This window comes from Symsagittifera roscoffensis, chromosome 4 (genome assembly GCF_963678635.1).
Source record: "Symsagittifera roscoffensis chromosome 4, txSymRosc1.1, whole genome shotgun sequence".
Lineage (NCBI taxonomy): Eukaryota > Metazoa > Xenacoelomorpha > Acoela > Convolutidae > Symsagittifera > Symsagittifera roscoffensis.
In genome coordinates this window covers 70,335,994-70,361,884 of record NC_087065.1, presented here as the reverse complement: position 1 = coordinate 70,361,884, position 25,891 = coordinate 70,335,994, and the positions used below count along the sequence as shown (strand labels likewise).

Below are 25,891 nucleotides of genomic sequence, written 5' to 3'. Positions count from 1 at the left end.
CTTGTGTATGCGAAGAGCAACTTGGCCTCTGTGTTGAATGATTGATATTCATTTGATATGATCGGGTCAACAGTTTTGCATCTCTTTAAATATCCCCATTTGCAAAAGTGGGAGATTTGTTTCGAAGTACCAGGGGGGGGGGGGACTGATAGTTAAAGATCCAAATTTTCTGCCACCAAGATTTTCTGCTAAGAGAGTGGCCCTTTGATTTTTTTAACAACAGGTGAAGCGCGAGATGCGTCATCACTTCCTGGAGCAGCTGGAAAAGTGGCGCAAGGAGTCTGACCAGAGGGCAAACAGCATAGTGAGCGCCAAGACGAACGAGCTGAAGAATGAGTTGCAGCTGAAGTTGCACCTGCATGAACCCAGGGCCAAGAGGGCCGAGATAGACATTCACAATGTCAGAGCCGGTCAGTTCACATTTTCCAGTTCATCTTGAGTTCAAATTTCGGAAAGTTTTTTGGAAGACATTTTGAGTTCGTGTTTTTTGAGTTCATTTTGAACTCATGTTTGCATATAAGTATATATGGTCTAGGTTTGAATTCTTATTAAGAGAAATGAACGTTGTGAGTACTTTTAGGTAGGTCCTGAATATTTTTTTAAAATTTTTTTCTTGGAAAAAGTGTTAAAATTTGATTACTCTCAATTTTGATTTTTCGCGATTTGACTTTTGATTTCTTTTTAAGTTCAGTTCGTTTCTTTGGCTAATTTTTAATTACTCGGCTTGTTTTTTTAAGTATGAATTAGAAATAGAGCAAATTACAAAAGTATTTTGCAAATGGAACCTAGACAATCGGAGACGCTTATCTCCTCGGTAGTCTCAAGGCTCCAATTTTACTGTTTTGCATTTTTTTTGTAAATAATAATAATTTTATTTTCGCAATTTTTTTTGTAAATAATAATAATTTAATTTTTAAGCCAAAACTTATAAACATACATTCCATGAAATTGTACGTTGACAATTTAGTTCGACTTGGGAGAATACCAAAAAGGCATCAGCCTTTCGGGTTGCATCTCTTTTTTACATAATTTTCTACTTAATTCTTAATCTCATTCAGACATGATTTTGATCGCCGATGTGTTAAATTTGCTACGAAAATCGGATATTTGGAATCACTTTTGGTACGAAAGAGTTTAATAGCTCTATTTCGAAGCTTTGCTTCCAATTTCATTACCAGCCAATTGTGCGGTATATTTTTCCCCAATTTGTCAATGGAACCGAAAACAGACAAGGGACGACTTAGTTGCGGGTTTCAAAGCAGAACTTAATTTCCTTTGACCTTTTTAATGTTTTCAGCCGAGTTGGTGATGCATTCGGAAAGAGTAGACCGACACATCAAAGGTGTGAATCAGACTCTCAACGACTTGCGGAAAGAGTTTGTAGACATGTCTTCCAAACACGACTCGTTCCACGACAACTTCAAGACTGCCATTCAGGCTCTGGAAGCCGTGTTTGTCAATGCTACCAAATCTCAGAAACTACAGGTAGGCGATGACCTTGCTGCAAAAAAAACACGTTTTTTTTTCGAAAACAAGGTTTTGATGTGAGAACTAAAGTATGTTGTTGATTTCATGCTCTTAACTATATTATTATATTAAAAAATTTTGGATGCCAATTATTAAAATGAAAAAAAAAAGGTTCTGAGAGTAATTGCATGCTTCGAAAGACTATAATGAACCCGCATTCATATCATTACTGGGCACCGTCACTGCCGATGCGCCATTTTAAAAAAATGAAAGCTTTGTCGACCTTTTTACTATGTCGACCAAATTGATTTTCATAGCTCTCCTAAAAGCACTAAACAGACCCCTTCTTTCGAAAAATTTTGAAAAAAAACAGGCGTGAAAAAAAAATGTTGACCAAAAAAAAATTTTGAAAAAAATGTTGACCAAAAAATCGCGTTTTTTCGACGCGCGCTCCCCTCTCAAAATTAGTATATATTGGCGCCTAAGACTCCTTTAGAAAAATTTTCGGGTCCGTCACCAAAAATGGATATCTCAAATAAGTACAAAATGAGGACCCTTTGGGTCGGCAGGGGGTCAAATTCCTGAGGGAAGAGAGATAGTCCGCCACCGCCCGCCCTCCCCCTAAATCCGCTGCTGATTACAGGGTTGGCACTATAAAAACATTCTGCAGATCTTGAATAAAATACCGTGCGTACCGTACCGCCCATGTATACAGTTAACAACTAAGGCCAACATCCATCAAGCTTTTGGGAATGATGTTTATTGTTTTTTAGTTAACCAGCCAGAGCTCTACCCCGAAGGTTAATTATTTAAGGTTAACTAAGCCTTGGTTATTTTACAAGAGCTCAACGTTGTAAGTTGCAGCGGACGTGCGATTTGAACCAGCAATCATATGATTGCTGGGTACCATCGCTAGTGATGCGCCACAACGCTACGTTTCCTCTGTGTTTCCAGGAGATCCAGACACAGCTGAAAAAGGAGAAGGGCTTGTACATGGACCAGATCCGGAGTGACCTGAGGAGCTTCCGGCAGAAGATGGACGACACGAGCCAGATGTTGCGGGAGGCCAACAGTCGCTTCATCAAGGGATTCAAGTCAGTCATGATGCTTTTGTGTGCAGACACACGCGTACCATCTGAGAATTTGTAAAAAAAAAATGAGAATGTTATTATCAATGGAAAGTAATGAATGTTTTGACTGAATAATCCGGCGCTGCCTGAAGCAAATTTTTTTGAAACGTTTTATATGAAACTTTCAGAAAAATTTAAATATGTATTCATTGGCTCAGCCCGAACAGAAACATTCTGTGTTTTTTATCAAAACTTTTATCAGAACTATAAAGTGGATTGCAAAAGCTCTACAACTTGTTATGAACGCCATGAGAAAAAAAAACAGTGTATAGCAGTTTTTTAAAATAAATAAATTAAAGCATCTCTGTTCTCTTAGATTCTTAATCAGTTTTCATACATTTTTAACCTTGAAAGTATATGTTCACAATGTTTTGTCATAATTTTGCTATTATCGTACAATATTATGTACCCATTTTTGGGCGAAAAAAAATCTGAAAGGAGAACTTTTGTTTAAAACCTGAAAAATCTTATTAAAGCCAGTTTTTAACGCTTTTCACATCTCTTGTTCAGTAAACTAATGCCTCTGTCTAGTGATATCTTATATCTCTATTGCTGTTTTGTGAGGTTTGTCAATTTTTCAAGGTGTGTGTTTTGTTCCAGGGTGTTTTCGGAGGGGGGCAATTTCTGTGTGGAAGAGATAGGAGAGTACAAGGGCCAGTTGGACCGAGTGAGTGGCCAGATTGAACAGACCGAGGGGGTGATCATGGCCGATCTGGAGAGTATGGAGAGCAGCAGGATGGACAAGGCTAACCAAGTCTGCTCCAACTTCGAAAACAAGTCAGCACACCATTACCATTACAGCCCCCTACCAATCAATCACCTGTGATTTTTGTTCTGAAATGTGTCAGTGTACTGAAACGTGTCGGTATGAGAGAATGAACACTTTTGAACTTTTTTTCGTTCATACAAATTGTGACATTAACAAGTTTGTACTAATTTATTTTGTATTTTACGAGAAGGCGTGGAGAGAGAATTTGGGGTTTTCTCTCTTAAACGGCCTAAAAATGATCTTATTGCTGTTTTGAAAGTTTGATCACAATGCTCAAATCTGACTGGTTGAAATTAATATCAGCGAAAAAAGTGTCCAATGAAAACCTGCTCAACTGAAAGTTTTGATATTTTTGGACCGTATAACAGAAAAGACCCAGATTTTGTACCTGAATTTTTAATCGAATCTTAATTGTGAATGTTAACTATAATTTTGTTTCGCTTTTTGTACTTTTAAAAAAAAATGTTTTAAATGTTCTTTTTCTGATGAAAAGTCAAAATTGCCGACCATTTCTGTGGTTTAAGGTTCAAGCACCACATGGCAGATTTGACCTTCATTGAGAAGTTGTCCCGATGGCTGACCAACACCCAGGTGAAGATTAAGACGGAGGCATCAGAGAGCAACACTCAGAGCCAGACTCTGGCACTCCTTCTGAGCAAGATAGATCGGAAAATAAACGCCATCCAACATCCATCGCCGGATAAAGAGAACCTCACTGCGATCGACCTACAGGCTAGCTTCTATTCTTTCCTCCATTTTTATCAAGAAACATTTTCAGCTTATTCTACTAAAGTAATGTTTTCAGATGTTTTTAAATATGAAATTTGGCTTTCCAAACAATGTTTAAATAAGAAGAAAAAACATCATAAATGTGATCAAGTTTTAATCATTTAGCGCCATTTTTGTTGTTCAAAATCTCATTTTTGGCTGGTTTTGTTTTTCAAAAATTTGCCTGCTGCTTCGAAAATTTGATTGCGGCTTGATGTTTTTCAAGTGCTTTGGGAGAGCTCGGAAATTCAACTTGGTGGTAAAGGTTGGAAACTTTTTTTTTCAGTTTTTCGAAAATCGGATTCCTCTCGCTCGAGAATTTTTTAAAGATCTGCCCTGAAAATGATTAAAACGTGCTGTTTAAGGAGTGGCTAGTGACAGTGTTTGACACGTTCAATGCCAGGGCAGAGTATCTAAACTGTCTGAAGGTGCCAGTGACTCAGTCCCAAGCTGCTGGGAACCCCTCACAGGTATATGACTTCTAACTCCTACATGCACTTCAGCTTGATAATTAATTCTTCTTTCAAATTCTTCGTTTCAATCATGAGAGAATTTATAATTTTCAGATTTTGTTTATTTTTAAGACGATTTATCAACAAGGAAAAGGAGCAAAATACGAAATGTTGAGCTCATTATGGAGAACCCAAGCTGTTAAGAGTTACACGCCAGTTTTTTTTTCTGGCTAGGAAATTGCCTGAGTTTTCTGAAAACTGATGTTGTGCCTCTCGTTAAAAATTACAAGCAACGTTTTTTTATCGAGTTGCCTCGCCCTCAAGTAGTGATCAGGATCATGATGGGCCTCGAACAGACGACCTTTTGATTGAGAAGCGGAAGCGTAACCTCTTTGATTTCTGCCTTGAGATTTTTAATAAGTTTTCGGTGACCAAATACATGACATACATCAATTAAAATATTGAAATAAAAATTCACTAATTTCATTGCTCTTCGCTATCCATGGTACGTTTTGCGAAGGGGGGGGGGTAAATAAAGATACTTAAATTATTAACTTCATTCTCCAGCTGCAGCCTCATCCGCAGTCGGGACTAGCGTCCATGCCGACTAGTCTGAAAAGGAAGACTTCTAGGATGCAGCAGATGTCTACCTCGAATGTATGTCACGCCCTTTGCTTGCTTCCAAATTGGTTTTTGCACCAGATAGTTGTTTTTCTTTCTTTTATTCTTCCTGTGCGCATATAGTGTTAATCTTGAGCGTTTGTGCTTCTCTAATTTAGGTTATGCATTGAAATAAGTTCACTTTTCGTTTTAATATGAGTTTTTGTTATAGAAAAAAAAACAATCGAATTTGGCGAGAGAATATTTGATTTCAAATTAGCTGTTTTAATACCAACGTTGACGAATATATGTTTTTAATATAATGGGATCTTGTTAACTATTTCCCCCTATTTCGATTTTCAGAAATTCAACTTTGGCTGTCACCTTTTCAATAATTTAAAACAAGTTTCAGAAAATATATTTCTAATGTATATATTTCTAATGTATGAAAGTTCTAATGTATGTATTCAGGGGCGGATGTAGAGGGGAGGGGTTGAGATGGACGCACACCCCCCTCACCCCTCAGGGATTCGACCTCCTCGCCAACTAAAGGCTCCCCCTTTGGTATTGTTTTATGACATTCAATTAATTGTGTACATTTTTGAAATGCTCATTTTAAACAGAAATGGATATTAAAATATAACCTGCATAGGGGGAATTTGTTAACAAGGTTCAAAAGGGGGAGGCTGGGAAATAGTTAACACATCTATATAAACTAGCAAAGTTTATATCTCAACAAGACTGCTCGTATCAGGGCAAAGCCCTGAATGTTCCGACTGCCTTTTCAGGTTTATCGAGCAGTAGTAACATAAAAAAAAATTAAATATAATAAAAAAAAATGGAAAAAAAATTTCTAAAATTTGAAATTTTTTTATGAAATCAATCATACCCCCACACGCCATATAAAGTTTAAAAGAATAGATTTTGCTCATTACAACAAAACAATTATGGCAAATAAGCTTCTTTCAACCAATTTGGAACGATTTAAAAGACGGATTAAATCTCCGCTTACGCGTTAATAGCGCGAAATATATCGCGCGTTAATTGTCCCAAATTGACCAAAATGGCAATATTTAAACCCTCATAACTTTACGAAAAATGATCACAGGTGAAATATCTTTTCAAATTTAAGCTCAGGACAACAATATTTTTTGAATGATATAAAAAATTTTTGTCAAAAATGGCTAGTTAAAAAGTCGAAATTTGTCTGAAGAAAAAAAAAACCCACCCCGAGCACAAATATTCCGTCACTTTCGTATCGAAAGTCGGAACAATGACTCTTTTAGCGGCCATCTTTAGCTTGTTTTATTTTTCTCACGCGCAGTGTATTATGTGATTTAATTTGCCTCCGTTATTACGTTATTTAAATGAAAATAAGAAGCTTCGAGATAAAAATGCTGTTAATTCTTGTCCAGACAAGGGCGCGGTAAAACCGAGTTAAAGCGAATCAACTCCATCAGCTTTTTTAACCGAAATGTCTGCTTTCATACCAGCGCAAACCATAATAAAGAACCGATAAGTTACTCTTTGCCTTATATATAAGTTTGTTTGTTTAAAAACCATTTAATATGTTTGATTTTTTTGAGAAAATGTATTTTTATGACGATTTAAATGAAGATAAAATGTATTTTTATGATGATTTTTATGACTAAAGGAGCAACATACTTTGGAGAACGCCCGCTCTTAAAACTTTCATGCAATTTTTTTTCTGGTTAAAGAATACTGCATGATATTTTCTTAGACCTGATAATGTAAGCGGATTCCGCGACAAGGACGCTCCCTTTGTTGTCCTTTTGTTTTTTCAATTTCTTTGATCGTTTCGACAAAATTTTAACATGTTTAAAGATTTGTCTCTGGAATCCAGGATTACACAGACCAAAATTGTGCGCCTATCCAGTGCATAGTTTGGCCTCGTAATGTTCGCTGCTCTTCTCTAAAAATTGTAGGTTTTACAAATGCCCGGTAGTTAAAGAGACCGAATTTATTGATTTTTTTTCGCCAGTTGCAGCCTCATGCGCAGTCTGGATTAGAGTCCATGTCGACTAGTCTGGAAAGGAAGACTTCTAAGATGCAACAGATGTCTACCTGGAATGTATGTCAATGCGCTTAGCTTGCTTTATGTTTGGCTTTTCCAGCAGACAGTTGTTTTTCTTTCTTACTTTCTTTCTATGATTCTTACTGTGATTATATAGTATTAATCTAATCGTTTGTCTTATCTGAAAAGTTCATTTTTTGTACTAGTTTGAGATTTTAAAAAACATAGAAATTGGTGAGAGCATATTTGATTTCACACGATCTGCACTCATATCAAAGCTGAAAAATTTATTTGATATACTTTAAGTTTTTTTTTCTCCAGTTTTAAAGAGTCGAAGAACGTAGTTGAAATTTTTATCTATGTCGCGATGATTTTTTTTCAGGAAAAGTTTTAAAATTTGCTCGATTTTTAAAGCTCAGCTCGTTTCCTCTGATAACTCCACTATCTTAGAGAAAAAAGCGTAAGAGTCATTAAAATTGTGGTCAAATTCTTGTTTCGAAAGTGGAATTCAGTATCCAGATTTCCCATCGAATTAAAAACCTTAATTATTAAACCTCTTTTCTCAAAATTGCTTATTTCTATCAATCAGTTGCCAATCATTAATTGCTCTAGAAGTTCAAAGCAGTCAAAAGGCGCCCATTTTTTCTTTAAAATTCGAAAATTGAGAGTTTTTCAAAAAAAGAAGTCCGTTTTTTTTTCTGTTTACTTGCGTTCATTTGCTCTTTTCCAACTCTTTGTTGGCTATGTTCATGTTTTGGCGGAGATACTTAATTTAAAATTGATTTGCAACGAAAAGCCTACCTTATAATTTTGTTTCCATATTTTCATATTGTTTGAATGGCAAATGTTAAGAAAATCAGAATAAAATTTGTTTATAATATGTATATGGTCTGTATAAAATCTGTATATAATCTGTATATAGTCTGTATATAATCTTTATGTAATCAGTATATAATCTGCAGACAATTTTTAGATAATCGGTATGTAATCTGTATACGATCTTTATATCGTATGCATGAAATTTGATACCGAAAAAAGCTGTGGTGTGTTTTGGTAATGATATATATTGAAGATATACAGTACAAAACTTTTGCAAAACAAAATGCATTATTATCGATTATCAAAACTACATAATCGATGTTTTATTATATAGAATTACAACAGATCTGAAATCTGTGTTTTTTCCTGTCGATAATCGGTTTTTAGTCATTTTGTCATTGCGAGTCGCTACTTACGCATTGCATTACCTATGAAAAAAAAACTGCAATTAAAATACGCAATTACTCTTAATTGACAAATTATTAATAATCAGACCCGAAATTGAGAGTAAGAAAACTTCCGATTACTTTAAAAGTAGAGCAAGACTGCTCGTTTATCAGTGCAAAGCCTTGAATGTTCCGATTGCCTCCTAATCATTATTGAATTATTTTTTGGGAAAAGAGTATCATGAAAAACTACAATTTTTGGACAATATCCAATCGTTCACAAATTGAGTCGTACGAAATTAATACGACATATTAGAAAGCCTCAATTTAATTTATAACAATTTTGTTGTGCGGGATATATCACCACGCATAAATAACTTGGTTTACATTTTTAACATTATGAATAAAATCTACAAAGGGCGCATAAATTCTTCCAGAGCATGGCTAAGTTGGCAATTTTCAAACTCCCAGATCTTAGCAAAAAATGATCGGAGGTAAATTATCTTTTATAAATTTGTTTTTCGGAATCGATATTTTCAATGGGGCATAAAAATTTTTTGATCGGAATATTCAGGGCTTCACCTTGATACGAGTAGCCTTGTTGTAGTTTCAAAGCAATTAAAACGTATAAATATGTTTTTTTTTGTTTAATTTGTTTCATTGGCTTTTTCCAAATGTTTAATTTTTATTATTTATTTTCTGAGGATTTTCTTTGATAGTTGTTCTCATTAAAAGCTCGATCTTTTCAGGCTGTTTTCGCTAGACTGGAACTTTTTTAAAAAAGTTTTATAAACTTTTTGGAGCAATTATAAATTCCTGTATTAATAATTTCAAAATGTGCTGTTTTTAATGGTGTTACTTCCCAAATTTTACTACCATATTGGCTGGATTGCTCAAAAAGTTGGCATGTTTAAGTTTTCTTCAAAGGGTTAAGGATTCTTACTTTCAGTTTTCTTGCTCTAAGCATGCTTTCCTTAGTTAACATTTCATTGAACGTTTTGAAGATAAAAAGGAAACATTTATGGTTCAATATTTCCTTACAGTTTTATGAGTTTCCCTCATCAGGTATTTTATATGATGTGAGATGAAAACTAAATATACCAAATTTTGTTATTTTTAAACTTTCATCATGAAACTTTGTTTGCAGTGCAATTTGACCTAATAGCTATGCCAAACTTTTATATAACAGACTTCAAAAATTAGCTTGCTTATTTCCCTGTCCTTTGCTTATCAAGGCTCACCTAATCAATAATGAACTTTATTTTCTGTGATATTTTTGACGTATTGTAACTATTTTTCAGCCGGGCAAAGTGGGTTTCTTCGAGAGTGGGACCAAGAAAAGCCAGGACGAATCTACCATGCGGCTGATGAAAAACATATTCAAGTAACATCTGTTTCTGTTTCATTATACTGGTATCGGATAGTCTTTAGAAGCAAGTAATGATATGTTTGTGTGAAACAGTGCTATTAATTTGGAGTTAGAATTGATTGATAAAAAATCTGCGTCTCAAAAATGGGTGTTTGGTTTATAACTAAAAATTGGTTTAGGGTTTATAAATAAACGCAAACTTTGTGCGAGTTTTCAAAACGATGAAAAAAAACTTGACCCAGCCTTTCATTAATGTCCATGTATTGATTTTTTTTATTTGGCCCTCCAAAATGTCCACAGATATCCACCAATTATAGTTTTTCACGCAATTTGTACTTTAAAAAAATTAGCAAGAAGTTATCATGTTTTCAGTGCTCAAAAGACAAAGTTATCCCTCTACCAAGAAGCTTCCCTGGCAGAATCAGGAGGGGGCAAAACTGGAGACGGGGGAGGGGGACTTGGGGATGAGAAGTCACGTGCCACTCTGAGTCGGAGGAGCACCAACATGAGTGACCAGTCGGCCAGTGGGTCGAAACAGAGGGTCTCCTCAGGGGGGCAGGGACTAACTGGGTGGGTGAAATTATTATTTAATTTAAGTGGAGACAAAATGTCCACATGGTTCTATTTCGAAACAAGGATCTAAAAATTAGCCAAAGAAAAAAGGATGTAAAAATTAGCAATCTACGAAAAAGTGACGGATTCTGTCTTAATTTAGTATACCAGATTCCGTATTAATTACCGATTTTTTTCGTCGATTACTTCGGAAGGTTTAAATCGAAAAATCTGATTATTGTTGCGAACTTGCCAGTCCAGAGACCGAAACAGTTTATAAAAAAAAGTTTTAAAAAATTGAAATAGGAGATCCGAACTAAAACGGAAACTGTCAATTAGGTTTTGAGACGAAAACTGTGTCAACCGTAAAAAAGTTTAATATAGTTAAGTGCGATAAGTTTGATAAATACATTATCAAGTATGACTTAGCTTTCAAAATATGTTTTTCTTTCTTTCAGCCGAACCTCCAAATCAAATCCTCTAAAAGGGTAAATTTAGTGTGCACTTTTTGATTGACCTCAACATACTTAAAATGCAAAAAATGAAGCTATTGCAAGAAATCACTTGAAGAAGAAGAAACTTTACTTGTGACTGTGATTTTTAGTTACTTCAAAAAAACATCCCTCGTTTAATTAAAAGCCATGAGAGGTGGAGATCATTATAACCATTAGCAGATCTTTACAATGTGTTAAGCCTAGTGTTATTGCTAATGGAATCAATTTTGATTAATCTCAGTTTTTTATTCCGCTCAAAGCAGCTTGTATTCTACAAGCGTGAGGTTTGATTTTGATCCATATATACTGAGAGTGTATTTAATAGCTCCACATTTTGGTTCTTCTATTTTTCAGCCTATGAGGGCTTTTTTTAGCACACGGAACCCTTGGAACTAAAAAGTCCCGGAGTATCTGGAACTTTTGGTTGCATTTGCTGAAAAAGCCCTGATTGGTTGAAAACTAAGAGGCGCACCAAATTGAGGAGCTAATAATCATAATCTCAGATGTAGATCTGAATTATAATTCAAGGTTGAAGATTACAGGATGTTTTGAACGCACCGAAAGACTGGAATAAATAAGGATTTGTTCGCAATCGCAATACTTACAACCTTCATGATAAACACAGATTTCTCTTCCAACTTTCAAATGCAAAATATTATTTTGCTTGAAGAGCGATCAGCTGGTATCTTTTGTGTATGTCTGTGGTCTAATTTAGATAGTTGATTTTGGATTTTTTTCTACATGCCGATGTTATCTGATTTTTTTAGGAGTAGTTTGAGCATGTGTTTCTTATAAACCAATTTTGTCAGTCCAAAAGGATTTAGTTGAATTTTGGTTCGTTGAGTTCTATTTATTTGATACACATCACTTCTGTTTTTGTTTTACCAGCAGATATGTTCTGACTTTGCCTGGAGTAGTTCGAGCATGTTTTTGGTTTAAACGGATTTTTGTCCAAAAAAGTTTAGTTGAATTTTTGTCTAACTCAGGCGTTGTTGTTCCAGCACAACTTATGTCAGGTCAGTTAGTATACCAAATCCTGCTTTTTTTTACTACTGGTCATACTTTAGATATATAACTCTGAAACTGCTTCTATTGTCATTTTTTAAAAAACTGCGAACAGCTTGGAAACTTTAGTTGTAGATCATCACATCAATTGGCCATCAAAGCGCATCCCGCAAAGCGTCTCCTCAAATTGACTGAATAATGTCGGTTTGATCGTATTCTTCTGCATTTTCATACCTGAATTTCTGATTTTAATTAGCAATTGCTTTTTCTTGAAGTTTGATATAAGTAATTTCGTGAAGACCTTTTTTCGTATGCTAATATCAAATGCGATTGTAAAAATTCTAATTTCAAGATATTGGTTTATTTGATACATTTGATACCGTTTTCGAACTCTCAAAAATGCTGTCGTAACAAGAAAAATGGGCCAAAACTTGTAAAGTATATTTAATATTACCACTGCTTGATGTTTATTGTTTGATGCATGCAGTACTCGAAGAGGGAGCAAGGGGATCCGGTTCGACAAGAAGTACCTGGTGTTCGGAGACAAGAGTCCCGAGGGAACCCACTTCCAGGCCAACATCCAGCGCATACTCCAGTACACCTTAGAAGGCATGCTAGTCGTATCAGATGTGAGTACACGTGTAATAATTGCAGCCAGAGTTATGAAAATGTTAAGACATGTATTTTTCAGGACTTGAGAACAAAAAAATATATCCCAAATAAATATTCAATGCGATGTTGTCTAAAAGGCATGCAAACAGTAGCGTGCCGAGGGTGGGGGTTTTGAACGCCCCTATCTCAATTCTTGACGACATCCATTTTTGGCTGATCAAATTCAACAGTTTTCTTCGGTTCAAGCGTTTTCGGCGCCAATTAAATTAAATTTGAGGGGGAACGCGCGCCGAAAAAAGGCAATTTTTTTTGGTCAATTTTTTAGTCATTTTTTTTAGCTCAAAAAATATATAAATAGAATTTTTTTAAAACTTTTATTTAGTCTTACTACCGCAACAAAGGTCTCCGGGCCATCACGCGACCCCAGGCCATCCAGGACTCGTTTGACTCGTGTGCTGACGTCATAGGCACGAAGCTGCAGAACTACCAGTCGCAGGCAGAGAACTTCTACAACAACACTTTGCAGGTAAAAGTCATTCAAGTCTCCAGCATCGCACAATTTGGGCCGAGTTAATTGATCTTGGCACAATTTGAAATTTGGTTGCCAATATCAATAATACTTAACAAACCGCTCAAATCTTGCGCGGTTTTTGAGCGTTTTTTTTTAGATGAACCGTTGCAAAACTGCTCGAACCGCTCATTTTGAAGCAAGATTTTGAGCGTAATTGTCTAAAAAAACCGCTCAAACCGCTCAAATCTTGCTTCAAATTAGGTGAAAAATCTCGACTCGGGTATTAATAATAAATGGCTTTCAGCTCTTATAATAAATGGCTCTTATCAACTCCAGTTAATTACAAAATAAGGCAGACACATTGAAAATTGAGTATTCCGAAACTGTTGGTTTTGAGTATTCCGAAACTGTTGGTTTTTTGATACCAAGCTTCATTATGATGTCCATAACTGGATTTTGATTTCCATTTAGGGACTCAATTATTGAAGGCTAGACTTTTTTTCTCCTTAAATCAGTTTTCATGTAACATAATCCTTCTCACGATCTGTCGATCATGTTTAAACATGGATACCATTCAGGAGTTCCGACAGCAGATCCGAGACCTGGAGGCGAAGGTGTCTCTGGTTCCCGAATTGGTGATCAAACAGTTTTTCCAAGAGCGAATCGCAACTCTGAGAGATACGAAACCCAGTCCGGAGTTGCTGGAGAAAAGTGAGCTACTAGCCAAGAAACGATCGGTTAGTATTTCATCTTCGCTTATTACACTTCCTTTGATGGATCTCTTCAACTATTTCCCCCTTTTGTAAAAGGGGGGAGGTTCTTTACTAGGTACAAAGCTTACCTATGCTTAACCATAGAATTATTTCTTTATTCGTTACTATGTTCACTTGGGTGGGGGATGTTTAAAGAGATTCCTTTTGATCTACGACCACCTAACTTATTTTAGCGTAATTTTAAAATTGAAGAAATTTAGAACTGATTTTTAGGATATAATGTACGCAATTGAAACAAGACTGCTCGCATCAGGGCGAAGCCCTGAATGTTCCGACTGCCTTTTAAGGTATTATGGAGCAGTAATAACATTAAAAATTAAATGTATTAAATAAAATGAAAATTTTTTTTTTGTAAAATTTGAAGTTTTTTATGAAAATCATCTCCCCACACGCCATACAAAGTACAAAAGGATAGATTTCGCTCCTTGTAACAAATCAATTATGACAAATAAGCTTCTTTTAACCAATTTGGAACGATTTTAAGACGGATTAACTCTCCGCTTACGCGTTAATAGCGCGAAATATATCGCGAGTTAATTGTCCCAAATTGGCCAAAATGGCAATCTTTAAACCACCATAACTTTACGAAAAATGATCACAGGTGAAATATCTTTTCAAATTTGAGCTCAGGGCAACGATATCTTTTGAATGATATAAAAAAATTCCGTCAAAAATGGCCAGTTAAAAAGTCGAAATTTGTCTGAAGAAAAAAAAACCCACCCCGAGCACAAATATTCCGTTACTTTCGTACCGAAAGTCGGAACAATAAGTAGATTTTGAAGTTGTTTTGAAGTTGGACATCCGAATCCATATTACAATCTTTGGAAATTCGGTTTTTTGTACTCATTCTTCTCGTTATGAGCGTATTGTTCAGACTTTTGAGTAAAGTGATGAATATATATATATGCTCGGTGTAGTTTTTTAATCAGGCCAACTTTCAAAAGAAATTTACTCTCGGAGGATCGATCCCTGGATCTTTCTGCGCTCCGACGTGTTCGAACACCACTATTTTAATTTGGCTCAAGTATAGCTAAAATGCTCGTTTTATGCTTTGATACCGAAAGTGTAACGCGCATTATTTACGCGTGGCGATTTATCCCGCACTACAAATCGTTCAAAGTTGATTTGAAGCCAGCTAATAAGTCTTAATAATTCCGCACTCTAGTCAAATTTTGAAACACTGTGAATTTTAGGCCGCTAAGATCATAGTGTGTCAAGATTTCATTAATCAAAAGCTATTCCGGACCAGTTAATGAGCGGTCGGAACTCTCAGGGCTTTGACCTGATATACAGGCTGACTTATCTACTTTTATATACAATCAGTGCCGAATCTGTATACAATCAAGTATAATTTGCAATCTTTGATTTGTTTGTGCGGGATAAAATCATCCGTTTTTCCACCGGTCGTAATTGTTCGAAGAAAGTGACGGAATGTTTGTGCTCGGGTTTGTTTTGTTTTTACTTCTCAGGACAAATTTTGACTTTTTAACTAACCCTTTTTGGCAGCATTTGTATACCATTTGAAAAGCATTGTTATCCGGAGCTCAAATGTAGAAGGGTATCTTACTTGTGAGCTTTTTTTGTTAGGTTTTTGGGGTTTAAAGATTGCCTTGGTGTAAAATTGCCTGAGCTGAGATTTAATCAGTCTTGAAATTGTTCCTAACTGAATTGAGGCATGCTATTTGGTCTATTTAGTACTTTGGTATATGCGAAAAATATCACTTTATATTTAACATAAGGTGTGGTGAGATGATTTAAAAAATTCTCAAAAAAAGTGTTATTTTGGTAATTGCATCAAATTGTTTTTAAGCGAACACAGTCATAGAACTTTAAAGGTTAAAGGCAGTCGGAAAATTCAGAGCTTCGCCTCGATAAGTGCGGTCTTGTTGTCTTTTTGTGCAGGATCTGTGTCAATTTACCACCAAACGCAGCTGGGCAGTTTTTCGAAAATATGAAACTTTTGAAAAATTTGTTTGACTTTTTTTTAGGTTCATTACTTTGATCTCTCGAGTTCTTCAAAAATAACTATAAGAACCCTATTTTGTCAAATTTTTGACAAAAAAACATGCTAAAAATGACGCTTTGATTTTGATCAGATTTTTAAAAATTGTTTTTTTTTTCGGTGCGCGCAATCGTCAAATTTAGTTACATTGGCGCTTAAATAAATTTTGAGGCTGGCTAGCCAAAAATGGATGGGACTCTTGGGAAATTTTGGCAGATAGAATTACAGGTATGAGACGGTCGGCACGCTACTGATTCTAAGTGATTATTCAGTTGCTCAAAATACGGCGCTCAAAGAATTTCACAAAAATGATTAAAAAACGCCGAAAAAAAAAACAACAATACATTGAAAAACGTTGTTGCATTTTTTAAAACTATGATCGGAACATTCTGTGCGATTTGCACATTAATCAGCTATCCTTGTTTCTATTTGACTTTGGCGGAACTGTTTACGTTTTCGAATCCACTAAGTTATTAACTGATTGAATCTCACAACGACCGTTCAATTAAGGATGTGTTTGATTGTTCTTTAGGAGTTCGAGGCTAAGCTGCACCCAGAGATGGGCCATCCGAATAGAGTCGTGCAATTGGGCCAGTTGGATGGGGCTGAACAAGAGAGACACAAAGAGATAGTGTCCACTATAGACATTTGCAACTCAGGCGTCAATGTAAGTACACCAATAAACAGGAGAGGGCCAAAGAGATAGTGTCCACTATAGACATTTGCAACTGAGGCGTCAATGTAAGTGCACCAATAAACAGGAGAGTCACAAAGAGATACTGTCCACTATTGACATTTGCAACTCGGGCGTCAATGTAAGTACAACAATAAACAGGAGAGGCACAAAGAGATAGTGTCCACTATAGACATTTGCAACTGAGGCGTCAATGTAAGTGCACCAATAAACAGGAGAGTCACAAAGAGATACTGTCCACTATTGACATTTGCAACTCGGGCGTCAATGTAAGTACAACAATAAACAGGAGAGGCACAAAGAGATAGTGTCCACTATTGACATTCGCAACTCGGCGTCAATGTAAGTGCACCATTAAATAGCAGAGACACAAAGACATAGTGTCCACTTTAGACATTTGCAACTGAGGCGTCAATGTAAGTGCACCAATAAACAGGAGAGGCACAAAGAGATATTGTCCACTATAGACATTTGCAACTCAGGCGTCAATGTAAGTACACCAATAAACAGGAGAGTCACAAAGAGATACTGTCCACTATTGACATTTGCAACTCGGGCGTCAATGTAAGTACAACAATAAACAGGAGAGGCACAAAGAGATAGTGTCCACTATTGACATTCGCAACTCGGCGTCAATGTAAGTGCACCATTAAATAGCAGAGACACAAAGACAGTGTCCACTATAGACATTTGCAACTGAGGCGTCAATGTAAGTGCACCAATAAACAGGAGAGGCACAAAGAGATAGTGTCCACTGTAGACATTTGCAACTCAGGCGTCAATGTAAGTACACCAATAAACAGGAGAGGGCCAAAGAGATAGTGTCCACTATTGACAATCGCAACTCGGGCGTCAATGTAAGTGCACCATTAAATAGCAGAGACACAAAGAGATAGTGTCCACTATAGACATTTGCAACTGAGGCGTCAATGTAAGTGCACCAATAAACAGGAGAGGCACAAAGAGATACTGTCCACTATTGACATTTGCAACTCGGGCGTCAATGTAAGTACACCAATAGACAGGAGAGGGCCAAAGAGATAGTGTCCACTATTGACAATCGCAACTCGGGCGTCAATGTAAGTGCACCATTAAGTAGCAGAGACACAAAGAGGTAGTGTCCACTACAGACATTTGCAACTGAGGCGTCAATGTAAGTGCACCAATAAACAGGAGAGTCACAAAGAGATACTGTCCACTATTGACATTTGCAACTCGGGCGTCAATGTAAGTACAACAATAAACAGGAGAGGCACAAAGAGATAGTGTCCACTATTGACATTCGCAACTCGGCGTCAATGTAAGTGCACCATTAAATAGCAGAGACACAAAGACATAGTGTCCACTATAGACATTTGCAACTGATGCGTCAATGTAAGTGCACCAATAAACAGGAGAGGCACAAAGAGATAGTGTCCACTATAGACATTTGCAACTCAGGCGTCAATGTAAGTACACCAATAAACAGGAGAGGGCCAAAGAGATAGTGTCCACTATTGACAATCGCAACTCGGGCGTCAATGTAAGTGCACCATTAAATAGCAGAGACACAAAGAGATAGTGTCAACTATAGACATTTGCAACTGAGGCGTCAATGTAAGTGCACCAATAAACAGTAGAGTCACAAAGAGATACTGTCCACTATTGACATTTGCAACTCGGGCGTCAATGTAAGTACAACAATAAACAGGAGAGGCACAAAGAGATAGTGTCCACTATTGACATTCGCAACTCGGCGTCAATGTAAGTGCACCATTAAATAGCAGAGACACAAAGACATAGTGTCCACTATAGACATTTGCAACTGAGGCGTCAATGTAAGTGCACCAATAAACAGGAGAGGCACAAAGAGATAGTGTCCACTATAGACATTTGCAACTCAGGCGTCAATGTAAGTACACCAATAAACAGGAGAGGGCCAAAGAGATAGTGTCCACTATTGACAATCGCAACTCGGGCGTCAATGTAAGTGCACCATTAAATAGCAGAGACACAAAGAGATAGTGTCAACTATAGACATTTGCAACTGAGGCGTCAATGTAAGTGCACCAATAAACAGTAGAGTCACAAAGAGAAACTGTCCACTATTGACATTTGCAACTCGGGCGTCAATGTAAGTACACCAATAAACAGGAGAGGCACAAAGAGATAGTGTCCACTATTGACATTCGCAACTCGGCGTCAATGTAAGTGCACCATTAAATAGCAGAGACACAAAGACATAGTGTCCACTATAGACATTTGCAACTGAGGCGTCAATGTAAGTGCACCAATAAACAGGAGAGGCACAAAGAGATACTGTCCACTATTGACATTTGCAACTCGGGTGTCAACGTAAGTGCACCAATAAGCAGGAGAGACAAAAAGGAAAAGAGTTAGTGTCTAGTATAGACATTTGCAACTCAGGCGTCAATGTTATTCCAGCACTGAACAGCAGAGACACAAAAAGATAGTGTCCACTATAGACATTTGCAACTCAGGCGTCAATGTAAGTACACCATTGAACATGAGAGACACCAAGAGATAGTGTCCACTTTAGAAAATTGAACTCAGGCGTCAATTTAATTGCACCAATAAACTGGAGAGGCACAAAGAGATAGTGTCCACTATTGACATTCGCAACTCGGGCGTCAATGTAAGTGCACCATTAAATAGCAGAGACACAAAGAGATAGTGTCCACTATAGACATTTGCAACTGAGGCGTCAATGTAAGTGCACCAATAAACAAGAGAGGCACAAAGAGATACTGTCCACTATAGAGATTTGCAACTCAGGCGTCAATGTAAGTGCACCAATAAGCAGGAGAGACAAAAAGGAAAAGAGTTAGTGTCCACTACAGACATTTGCAACTTAGGCGTCAATGTAAGTGCACCAATAAACTGCAGAGACACAAAGAAATAGTGTGCACTATAGACATTTGCAACTCAGGCGTCAATGTAAGTGCAGCAATAAACTGCAGAGACACAAAGAGATAGTGTCCACTATAGACATTTGCAATTCAGGCGTCAATGTAAGTGCACCAATAATCAGGAGAGGCACAAAAAGTTAGTGTCCACTATTGACATTTGCGACTCAGGCGTCAATGTAAGTGCACCAATGAACAGTAGAGACACAACGAGTTAGTGTCCACTATAGACATTTGCAACTCAGGCGTCAATGTAAGTCCACCAATGAACAGGAGAGACACAAATATGGTGTCCACATTAGAAATTTGCAACTCAGGCATCAATGTAAGTCCGCCATTGAACAGGAGAAATACAAAGAGATGGTGTCGATCATAGACATTAGCAATTTAGGCGTCAGTGTAAATCCATCGATGAACATGAAAGACACAAAAAGGTAGTGTCCACTATTGACATTTGCGACTCAGGCGTCAATGTAAGTTCACCAATAAACAGGAGAGGCACAACGAGTTAGTGTCCACTCTAGACATTTGCAACTGAGGCGTCAAAGTATTTGCATCAATAAACAGCAGAGACACAAAGAGTTTGTGTCCACTATAGACATTTGCAATTCAGGCGTCATTGTAAGTGCACCAATAATCAGGAGAGGCACAAAGTGTTAGTGTCCACTATTGACATTTGCGACTCAGGCGTCAATGTAAGTGCACCAATGAACAGTAGAGACACAACGAGTTAGTGTCCACTATAGACATTTGCAACTCAGGCGTCAATGTAAGCGCACCAATAAACTGCAGAGACACAAAGAGATAGTGTCCACTATAGACATTTGCAACTCAGGCGTCAATGTAAGTCCACCAATGAACAGGAGAGATACAAATTTGGTGTCCACATTAGACATTTGCAACTCAGGCATCAATATAAGTCCGCCAATAATCAGGAGAGGCACAAAGAGTTAGTGTCCACTATTGACATTTGCGACTCAGGCGTCAATGTAAGTGCACCAATGAACAGTAGAGACACAACGAGTTAGTGTCCACTATAGACATTTGCAACTCAGGCGTCAATGTAAGTCCACCAATGAACAGGAGAGACACAAATATGGTGTCCACATTAGACATTTGCAACTCAGGCATCAATATAAGTCCGCCATTGAAGAGGAGAGATACAAAGAGATGGTGTCGATCATAGACATTAGCAATTTAGGCGTCAGTGTAAATCCATCGATGAACATGAAAGACACAAAAAGATAGTGTCCACTATTGACATTTGCGACTCAGGCGTCAATGTAAGTTCACCAATAAACAGGAGAGGCACAAAGAGTTAGTGTCCACTCTAGACATTTGGAACTCAGGCGTCAATGTAAGTGCACCAATAATCAGGAGAGGCACAAAGAGTTAGTGTCCACTATTGACATTTGCGACTCAGGCGTCAATGTAAGTGCACCAATGAACAGTAGAGACACAACTAGTTAGTGTCCACTATAGACATTTGCAACTCAGGCGTCAATGTAAGTCCACCAATGAACAGGAGAGACACAAATATAGTGTCCACATTAGACATTTGCAACTCAGGCATCAATGTAAGTCCGCCATTGAACAGGAGAGATACAAAGAGATGGTGTCGATCATAGACATTAGCAATTTAGGCGTCAGTGTAAATCCATCGATGAACATGAAAGACACAAAAAGATAGTGTCCACTATTGACATTTGCGACTCAGGCGTCAATGTAAGTTCACCAATAAACAGGAGAGGCACAAAGAGTTAGTGTCCACTCTAGACATTTGGAACTCAGGCGTCAATGTAAGTGCACCAATAAACTGCAGAGACACAAAGAGATAGTGTCCACTATAGACATTTGCAATTCAGGCGTCAACGTAAGTGCACCATTAAATAGCAGAGACACAAAGAGATAGTGTCAACTATAGACATTTGCAACTGAGGCGTCAATGTAAGTGCACCAATAAACAGTAGAGTCACAAAGAGAAACTGTCCACTATTGACATTTGCAACTCGGGCGTCAATGTAAGTACACCAATAAACAGGAGAGGCACAAAGAGATAGTGTCCACTATTGACATTCGCAACTCGGCGTCAATGTAAGTGCACCATTAAATAGCAGAGACACAAAGACATAGTGTCCACTATAGACATTTGCAACTGAGGCGTCAATGTAAGTGCACCAATAAACAGGAGAGGCACAAAGAGATACTGTCCACTATTGACATTTGCAACTCGGGTGTCAACGTAAGTGCACCAATAAGCAGGAGAGACAAAAAGGAAAAGAGTTAGTGTCTAGTATAGACATTTGCAACTCAGGCGTCAATGTTATTCCAGCACTGAACAGCAGAGACACAAAAAGATAGTGTCCACTATAGACATTTGCAACTCAGGCGTCAATGTAAGTACACCATTGAACATGAGAGACACCAAGAGATAGTGTCCACTTTAGAAAATTGAACTCAGGCGTCAATTTAATTGCACCAATAAACTGGAGAGGCACAAAGAGATAGTGTCCACTATTGACATTCGCAACTCGGGCGTCAATGTAAGTGCACCATTAAATAGCAGAGACACAAAGAGATAGTGTCCACTATAGACATTTGCAACTGAGGCGTCAATGTAAGTGCACCAATAAACAAGAGAGGCACAAAGAGATACTGTCCACTATAGAGATTTGCAACTCAGGCGTCAATGTAAGTGCACCAATAAGCAGGAGAGACAAAAAGGAAAAGAGTTAGTGTCCACTACAGACATTTGCAACTTAGGCGTCAATGTAAGTGCACCAATAAACTGCAGAGACACAAAGAAATAGTGTGCACTATAGACATTTGCAACTCAGGCGTCAATGTAAGTGCAGCAATAAACTGCAGAGACACAAAGAGATAGTGTCCACTATAGACATTTGCAATTCAGGCGTCAATGTAAGTGCACCAATAATCAGGAGAGGCACAAAAAGTTAGTGTCCACTATTGACATTTGCGACTCAGGCGTCAATGTAAGTGCACCAATGAACAGTAGAGACACAACGAGTTAGTGTCCACTATAGACATTTGCAACTCAGGCGTCAATGTAAGCGCACCAATAAACTGCAGAGACACAAAGAGATAGTGTCCACTATAGACATTTGCAACTGAGGCGTCAATGTAAGTGCACCAATAAACAAGAGAGGCACAAAGAGATACTGTCCACTATAGAGATTTGCAACTCAGGCGTCAATGTAAGTGCACCAATAAACTGCAGAGACACAAAGAAATAGTGTCCACTATTGACATTTGCGACTCAGGCGTCAATGTAAGTTCACCAATAAACAGGAGAGGCACAACGAGTTAGTGTCCACTCTAGACATTTGCAACTGAGGCGTCAAAGTATTTGCATCAATAAACAGCAGAGACACAAAGAGTTTGTGTCCACTATAGACATTTGCAATTCAGGCGTCATTGTAAGTGCACCAATAATCAGGAGAGGCACAAAGTGTTAGTGTCCACTATTGACATTTGCGACTCAGGCGTCAATGTAAGTGCACCAATGAACAGTAGAGACACAACGAGTTAGTGTCCACTATAGACATTTGCAACTCAGGCGTCAATGTAAGCGCACCAATAAACTGCAGAGACACAAAGAGATAGTGTCCACTATAGACATTTGCAACTCAGGCGTCAATGTAAGTCCACCAATGAACAGGAGAGACACAAATTTGGTGTCCACATTAGACATTTGCAACTCAGGCATCAATATAAGTCCGCCAATAATCAGGAGAGGCACAAAGAGTTAGTGTCCACTATTGACATTTGCGACTCAGGCGTCAATGTAAGTGCACCAATGAACAGTAGAGACACAACGAGTTAGTGTCCACTATAGACATTTGCAACTCAGGCGTCAATGTAAGTCCACCAATGAACAGGAGAGACACAAATATGGTGTCCACATTAGACATTTGCAACTCAGGCATCAATATAAGTCCGCCATTGAAGAGGAGAGATACAAAGAGATGGTGTCGATCATAGACATTAGCAATTTAGGCGTCAGTGTAAATCCATCGATGAACATGAAAGACACAAAAAGATAGTGTCCACTATTGACATTTGCGACTCAGGCGTCAATGTAAGTTCACCAATAAACAGGAGAGGCACAAAGAGTTAGTGTCCACTCTAGACATTTGGAACTCAGGCGTCAATGTAAGTGCACCAATAATCAGGAGAGGCACAAAGAGTTAGTGTCCACTATTGACATTTGCGACTCAGGCGTCAATGTAAGTGCACCAATGAACAGTAGAGACACAACTAGTTAGTGTCCACTATAGACATTTGCAACTCAGGCGTCAATGTAAGTCCACCAATGAACAGGAGAGACACAAATATAGTGTCCACATTAGACATTTGCAACTCAGGCATCAATGTAAGTCCGCCATTGAACAGGAGAGATACAAAGAGATGGTGTCGATCATAGACATTAGCAATTTAGGCGTCAGTGTAAATCCATCGATGAACATGAAAGACACAAAAAGATAGTGTCCACTATTGACATTTGCGACTCAGGCGTCAATGTAAGTTCACCAATAAACAGGAGAGGCACAAAGAGTTAGTGTCCACTCTAGACATTTGGAACTCAGGCGTCAATGTAAGTGCACCAATAAACTGCAGAGACACAAAGAGATAGTGTCCACTATAGACATTTGCAATTCAGGCGTCAACGTAAGTGCACCAATAATCAGGATAGGCACAAAGAGTTAGTGTCCACTATTGACATTTGCGACTCAGGCGTCAATGTAAGTCCACCAATGAACAGGAGAGACACAAATATGGTGTCCACAATAGACATTTGCAACTCAGGCATCAATGTAAGTCCGCCATTGAACAGGAGAGATACAAAGAGATGGTGTCGATCATAGACATTAGCAATTTAGGCGTCAGTGTAAATCCATCGATGAACATGAAAGATACAAAAAGGTAGTGTCCACTATTGACATTTGCGACTCAGGCGTCAATGTAAGTTCACCAATAAATAGGAGAGGCACAAAGAGTTAGTGTCCACTCTAGACATTTGCAACTGAGGCGTCAAAGTATTTGCATCAATAAACAGCAGAGACACAAAGAGTTTGTGTCCACTATAGACATTTGCAACTCAAGTGTCAATGTAAGTGCACCAATAAACATCAGCGACACAAAGAGTTAGTGTCCACTATAGACATTTGCAATTCAGTCGTCATTGTAAGTGCACCAATAAACAGCCGAGACACAAGGAGTTACTGTCCACTATAGACATTTGCATTTCAGGCGTCAATGTAAGTTCAGCAATGAACAGCGGAGACAAAGAGTTAGTGTCTAGTATAGACATTTGCTACTCAGGCGTCAATGTTATTCCAGCAATGAACAGCAGAGACACAAAGAGTTAGTGTGCACTATAGATATTTGAAACTCAGGCGTCAATTTAGGTCCAGTAAAGAACGACAGAGACAAAGAGTTAGTCTCCATTATAGACATTTGCAACTCAGGCGTCAATGTTAGTCCACTAATGAACAGGAGAGACACAAATATGGTGTCCACATTAGAAATTTGCAACTCAGGCGTCAATGTAAGTCCACCATTGAACAGGAGAGACACAAAGAGATGGTGTCGATTATAGACATTTGCAATTTAGGCGTCAGTGTAAATCCATCGATGAACATGAAAGACACAAAGAGATAGTGTCCACTATTGACATTTGTGACTCAGGCGTCAGTGTGAGTGCACTAATAAACAGGAGAGTCACAAAGAGTTAGTGTCCACTATAGACATCTGCAACTCAGGCGTCAAAGTATTTGCATCAATAAACAGCAGAGACACAAAGAGATAGTGTCCACTATAGACATTTGCAATTCAGGTGTCAATGTAAGTGCACCAATAAAGAGCAGCGACACAAAGAGTTAGTGCCCACTATAGACATTTGCAATTCAGTCGTCATTGTAAGTGCACCAATAAACAGCAGAGATACAAAGAGTTACTGTCCACTATAGACATTTGCGACTCAGGCGTCAATGTAAGTTCAGCAATGAACAGCGTATACAAAGAGTTAGTGTCTAGTATAGACATTTGCAACTCAGGCGTCATTGTTATTCCAGCAATGAACAGCAGAGACACAAAGAGTTAGTGTGCACTATAGACATTTGCAACTCAGGCGTCAATGTAAGTCCAGTAAAGAACAGCAGAGACAAAGAGTTAATCTCCATTATAGACATTTGCAACTCAGGCGTCAATGCTAGTCCACCAATGAACATGAAAGACACAAAGAGATAGTGTCCACTATTGACATTTGCGACTCAGGCGTCAATGTGAGTGCACTAATAAACAGGAGAGGCACAAAGAGTTAGTGTCCGCTATAGACATTTGCAACTCAGGCGTCAAAGTATTTGCATCAATAAACAGCAGAGACACAAAGATTTAGTGTGCACTATAGACATTTGCAACTCAGGCGTCAATGTAAGTCCAGTAAAGAACCTCAGAGACAAAGAGTTAGTGTCCACTATAGACATTTGCAACTCAGTCGTCATTGTAAGTGCACCAATAAACAGCA

General features: G+C 37.9%; 1 protein-coding gene across 5 annotated transcripts in view; it reads left to right on the top strand.

The window, feature by feature from the left end:
- Positions 1-25,891, top strand: part of LOC134845305 (coiled-coil domain-containing protein 180-like) — a 95,624-nt gene that overhangs the window by 49,430 nt on the left and 20,303 nt on the right. For 2 of the 5 annotated variants that reach the window (XM_063862272.1, XM_063862277.1), the window contains 15 exons: positions 224-410; positions 1,298-1,485; positions 2,422-2,561; positions 3,198-3,374; positions 3,891-4,098; positions 4,500-4,604; positions 5,154-5,243; positions 9,728-9,810; positions 10,168-10,365; positions 10,806-10,835; positions 11,843-11,857; positions 12,334-12,475; positions 12,841-12,984; positions 13,548-13,706; positions 16,277-16,411. In XM_063862272.1, the coding sequence (XP_063718342.1) occupies positions 224-410; positions 1,298-1,485; positions 2,422-2,561; positions 3,198-3,374; positions 3,891-4,098; positions 4,500-4,604; positions 5,154-5,243; positions 9,728-9,810; positions 10,168-10,365; positions 10,806-10,835; positions 11,843-11,857; positions 12,334-12,475; positions 12,841-12,984; positions 13,548-13,706; positions 16,277-16,411 (2,001 nt within the window). The remainder of the gene's footprint in view (positions 1-223; positions 411-1,297; positions 1,486-2,421; positions 2,562-3,197; positions 3,375-3,890; positions 4,099-4,499; positions 4,605-5,153; positions 5,244-9,727; positions 9,811-10,167; positions 10,366-10,805; positions 10,836-11,842; positions 11,858-12,333; positions 12,476-12,840; positions 12,985-13,547; positions 13,707-16,276; positions 16,412-25,891) is intronic. The other 3 variants (XM_063862276.1, XM_063862274.1, XM_063862275.1) reach the window with 3 other exon arrangements.